We start from the raw sequence: 6,000 nt of genomic DNA, 5'->3' as shown, positions 1-6,000 counted from the left end.
GTTTTGTATACATTACATTCCAAACGAACACAAAATGTTTGAAATGAAAATTGCACACAATTTATGTTTGCTTTATAATATAAACATATATCAAATTTATGCAAATTGGAGGACAGATGCTAAATATTTGCAAATATGTTTTAACAGTCTTCTCAATTATCGAATAATGGCAACTTGACCCTTCCACTTTTAACATATTTTAGTGTTGCTATGCAACCAGACCGGTAATAAAAATAGTCCCGGATATAATTATGTCGGTATCACAAATTTAGCTTTGGAGAAAAACACTGAGACAAACTGATTGCTCCCATTGGTCTTTCTTCTTGCACGTGTTCTCAATCTTCTAGTAACCAGTCTTGTGTTCATACGAAACTTAATGGACTGGCACAATCAAACAAAAATATCAAATTAGTTTCACTGACCGGTCTGATAAGCATACTGTATGGATTACTCAATTCAAATTGTTGACTTTTCATGAATTATAAACGGAATTCAACTGTTTACTGTGTATGCTTCAGTAGCTAAGTCTGTGAAAGTTTGATCTGATTTAAACATAGATTATATCATTGACTGCCGTTTTATATTGTATTTTCATGTTTGTTTGTTGATGTTGTTTACCTACCCTAATTCTGCTTGGTTTTCATTTATATCTTAGTTTTCTGGTATCCCTATGGATCAAGCGAAGGGCACTACATACTAAATCTCCAGTCTGGTCGTTGGGAGCTGACATCTGGACGTTCTTTACTCTTCCCGGTAATTGTCTCTCATTGTATATTTTAATTAGAACCCTTATGGTTCAACTTACTAAAAGAAACCCACCGAATGGAAGTTTATTTTGAAACAATGCTGCTCATGCCAAAGGAACATTTAGAAAAGAATATTTGTTTGCACCCGCTAAACTATACAATGACAGAAACATCTCAGATTTGTTTGTGCTCTGACATTTCAGTGACGCAGAAGTAACATCAAGCTAATACATAATAAAACATGTGAATTAACTTCACAGTGTGTTATGTGATCCGTGACAGGTACAAGGGGCTATGAAGTATACGAACGTGTGGTCATAGATAAACAGTACCGCTTTACAATGCTTTTGAAAGGGCGTTAAAATATGTGGTTGTATCTGATGATTATGATGTTGGTGATGGTGAAGGTGATGATGGTGATGAATGTGGTGGTGGTGATGGTGGTAATGGTGATGATGATGATGGTGGTTGTGATCATGGTAGTGATGATGATGGTGGTGGTGATGGTTGTGATGGTGGTGGTGGCGGTGATGATGGTGGTGAAGGTGAAGAAGATGGTGATGAAGATGATGATGATGATGATGATGATGATGATGATGATGATGATGATGATGATGATGATGATGATGATGATCATGATGATGATGATGATGATGATCATGATGATGATGATGATGATGATGATCATGATGATCATGATGATGATGATGATGATGATGATGATGATCATGATCATGATCATGATCATGATCATGATTATGATGGTAATGATGATAATGATAATGATGGTGATGATTGTGATGAAGATAATGGAGATGGTGATGATGATGATGATGGTGGTCATATAGATGAAGAGAATGGAGATCATGATCATGACGATGACGATGATGGTGTTGATGATAGTGATGATGTTAACAATCATGATGCCAATCATGATGATGATGGTTTGAACAAATGGTGATGCTGGTGATGATTGTGATGAACATGGTGATGAAGATGTTGATGATGACGACGGTCGTAATGATAATGATGGTGATGATGATAATGATAATGGTAGTGATAATTGTGATGAAGATAATGGAGATGGTGATGATGATGATGATGATGATGATGATGATGATGATGATGGTGATGATGGTGATGATGGTGATGATGATGATGATGGTGATGGTGATGGTGATGGTGATGATGGTGATGGTGGTGATGGTGGTGGTGGTGGTGGTGATGATGATGATGGTGATAGTGATGGTGATGGTGATGATGATGGTAGTGGTGGTGGTGGTGATGGTGATGGTGATGATGGTGATGGTGATGGTGATGGTGATGGTGATGGTGATGGTGATGGTGATGGTGATGGTGATGATGATGATGATGATGGTTATGATGATGATGGTGCGAATGGTGATGAATGTGATAGTGATAGTGACGCTAATGATGATGGTAGTGATGTTGATGATGATGATGATGATGATGATGATGATGAAGATGGTGGTGGTGGTGGTGATGATGGTGATGATGATGATGATGGTGGTGATGGTGGTAATGGTGGTGGTGGTGGTGGTGGTGATGATGGTGATGGTGGTGATGATGATGATGATGATGGTGGTGGTGATGGTGGTGATGGTGGTGATGATAATGATAATGATGATGGTGATGATAATGATAATGATGATAATGATAATGATAATGATGGTGATGATAATGATGGTGATGATAATGATGGTGATTATTACGATGACGTTGGGTTGGTGGTGTCCGTTTCTGTGATGATCGTGGAGGTCGATGATGGAGATAATGGGGATGAAGATTATGATGATGATGGTGGTGATGATAATGATGTTGATGGTGATTATGGTCTTTGTGATGGGATCATGATGATGACGATGATGACGATGATGACGTTGATGACGTTGATGACGATGATGACGATGATGATGGATGGTGATGATGGTGATGGCGATGACGAATACGGTGACGTAGACGGTAACGGTTATTATTACGATGACGTTGGCGGTGGCCGTTTCTGTGGTGATCATGGTGGTAGTGATTGTGGTGGTTATCGTCGCAGTGGTCGTGATGTTCGTGGCGGTCGTGATGATAATGGGGGTCGATGATGATGGTGATGATGATGATAATGATGTTGTTGATGATGATAATGATCATGGGTATGTTGAGGAGGAGGATGATGATGGCGATGGCGATTGTGATGGTGATTTCAACGGTGATGGTGATGATGGTGATTATGATGATGGTGATGGTGATGGTTATGATGATGATGATGGTGACAGTGATGGTTATCCTGATGGTGGTGGTGACGGTAAAGGTGTTAGTGATGGTGATGAAGGTGATAAAGTTGAAGATGATGTTGGTGGTGGTGAGTGTGATAACGGCGGTGGTAATGGTGAAGGTGATGATGGTGGTAGTTATTGTGATAATGGTGATGGGAATGGTGATGTTGATGGTGGGGTGATGATATTTCTGGTGGTAATGTTGTTGGTCGTGATGATAGTGATGATGATTTTGTTGGTGCATGGTGATGATAATTGTGTGATGATGGTGATGATTGTGGTAATGGTGAAGGTAATGTTATCAATCATGATGATTATCATGATGATCACTGTGGAATCTTATGGTGATGATGATGACTGCGATGACGTTGATGGCGATGATGATAGTGATGATGTTGACCGTGATCGTGATGTTGATGATGGTGATTATTGTGATGGTGGTGGTGATGTCGGTGATGCTGTTGGTGATTATGGTGATGATGTTGGTGATTATGGTTATGGTGTTGATAATATTAATGATGATGATGGTGGTGGTTGTGATGATGTTGGTAGTAATGGGGATGGGGATGATGATGGTAAATCACGATGATGGTGGTGGTGAAGGGGATGATTTGGTGGTGATGGTCGTAAGGATCTTGTTGCTAATGATGGTAAGGATGATGGTTTCGATGATGGTGATGGTGATTGTGATGATGGTGATGATGATGATCATGATCATGGTGATAATGATGATGGTGATGGTGGTGATGATGTTGGTGATGATGTTGTTGATGTTAATACTCATGCTGCTTATCATCATGATAATGATGGGATCATATGTGATGACGATGATGATGTAACTGATCATGATGCATATGATGATGATCGTGGGATCACAAGGTGATGATGAGGATGACAACGATTGTGGTAGGTGATGATGTTGATGGATTTCATGTAGAAGTATTGATGGTGGTGGTGTTGGTGAGGAGGAGGAGGAGGAGGAGCAGGAGGAGGGCAAGAAACTGTTCCTGCTTGCTATGGTATAGCTAACGATATATTTCATTTTTCGCAAACTTTTACAGTTGCTTATTTCGCTATCTATATCTATATTATTCCTACTAGACAACACTGTCATTTTGCTGGGAAAATAATTGAAAGTTTCTTGTATTTGTTCTCATCTCCATTCATATTACCTTATTTACAGACGAAATCCATTGGGGATGAATTGACAGAAGCAGAATATCGTCAAGAGGTAATATTATGCAAATAGTGAATATTATACTTCATTTGGTAAATCGGTCAGTATGACACATACATATACATGTGTACAGTGATATACCTGTGTCATTCCAGCTTTAATAGCCACATATAAAATCAATTAAAGCCATAGAACGTGTTCCATAGTAAACATTTATACTTTATTATTTTGTTAAACACAAAATACTTCCAACAATACACTGTTTACATGTAGGCGTTGGTACATGTTCAACAAGATCTGGTCAATTAACACGACGTCTTTACGGTATCATATAATCAAATACGCCTTATTAATAAATACAAGTAAGAACAAAATATATTTTAAACAAATTCCTTAACATTCAAAGTTTTCTGTTTTCAATTTAAATTTTGTTCACTTGCTTTAGGCAGACAAATAAACTATGCAGGCACTTTGGGTGGGTGTGTGTAATGTTATTTAAGAGGCAACTAACAGCTGGGAGTGGTTTTTCGCTGCTTATTTTGTTTTTGTTTTTGGGCAATCCATTACAATCTTAATTATTCATTTATTGTTGTCAGGAAGTAATCAAATTTATTAAATATCAAAGAATTATAATGCACAAACGATGGATTTAAACGTTGAAATGAAAAACTGTACCGAGGAACTGAACTGATCATTCATTTTGCCTTAGCGGTGTGATTCAAATATTTCGTATCAGACTTTCAAGCTAAATATCTTAAATATGAACAACTGAAACAGTACTAGCTCTAAAATATCCCTCTTTCGTACAACTATAAGATATCGACATTTTAATTCTATTGTAATTCATTATTTTGAAGGTGTTTTTTATGCACACTGTAGGATGGATAGGGTGGTATGTGAATAGTAAAATCTGAATATGGGTATATCATTATTGTTGACTGTAAACATTATTAAGACTAGGTTAACAAGTCTATAGTCGTATCAGAATGTTGGTGGAAGAATGGCAGGTTAAAAGAGCAGCAGACCAGTGAAATAATAAGTTTAATTTAATTGTTTGAGGTTCTTATCTTGGCATCAAAATGTGGCTATATGTTACAGCGGACTATAGTATGTTGTTTATATAAATGAGACGGTTTCGTTCGAGAGGTTTGAATGCCTAATTTTTGTGTGATTACAAACTACCTTATGTAAGTTAAAGGCTAATTATGGTGATAGGAAGTCGATTCAAAATTGATGCTATTCATTATATTTATATATTACTTTATGTGTTGTGAGAGAAGGAGTCGCAGTTAAAAAGAGGCATTGCATTCATCGCTTAGAGCAGTCTTGGGATAAATACAATTTCTGCTGGCGGGCAGGATTGACGGCGAGGGCATTTGGATGTGTTATCTCATTTTTACCTTGGTTTCTTTCTTTTTGGATTTTCTTCAGGTGAAAAGCTTCCGTCATCGCTACAGGTAAGGAAATAGTACTAATAGGGAACAAGTTCAAAACACTACAAACAAACATAGAAAGGTTTTCTTTCATCCAAACATAAAACGTATCATTATATCCACAGCATTGCACCTAAATAATTACAATATCACTCGTTGGAAACTGTTGTATATCTAAGTAAATGTCAAGGTTTAAAGTATGAATTTGTATTTAAAACAACATTAACTAATGTTTATGCAAATTTGAAATGGTGACTCTGAATATTGTTAATGACATCTCAGTGGATCATTATTGTTTTTTGAAACAATGATAAACATGTGATGACCCTTTAGACCAATCAATTAAAATTGAGATA

General features: G+C 37.2%; 1 protein-coding gene across 5 annotated transcripts in view; it reads left to right on the top strand.

The window, feature by feature from the left end:
- Positions 1–6,000, top strand: part of LOC139982293 (uncharacterized) — a 166,148-nt gene that overhangs the window by 93,597 nt on the left and 66,551 nt on the right. For all 5 annotated transcript variants that reach the window (XR_011798105.1, XM_071994980.1, XM_071994982.1 and 2 more), the window contains 3 exons: positions 656–753; positions 4,218–4,265; positions 5,643–5,668. Coding sequence is in view for 4 of the 5 variants with exons in the window: in XM_071994980.1 (XP_071851081.1) it covers positions 656–753; positions 4,218–4,265; positions 5,643–5,668 (172 nt within the window). In the remaining variant the exon portion in view is untranslated. The remainder of the gene's footprint in view (positions 1–655; positions 754–4,217; positions 4,266–5,642; positions 5,669–6,000) is intronic.

Source organism: Apostichopus japonicus, chromosome 16 (assembly GCF_037975245.1).
Source record: "Apostichopus japonicus isolate 1M-3 chromosome 16, ASM3797524v1, whole genome shotgun sequence".
NCBI classification, from domain to species: Eukaryota; Metazoa; Echinodermata; class Holothuroidea; order Aspidochirotida; family Stichopodidae; genus Apostichopus; species Apostichopus japonicus.
This window is presented reverse-complemented; position numbering and strand designations above follow the sequence as displayed.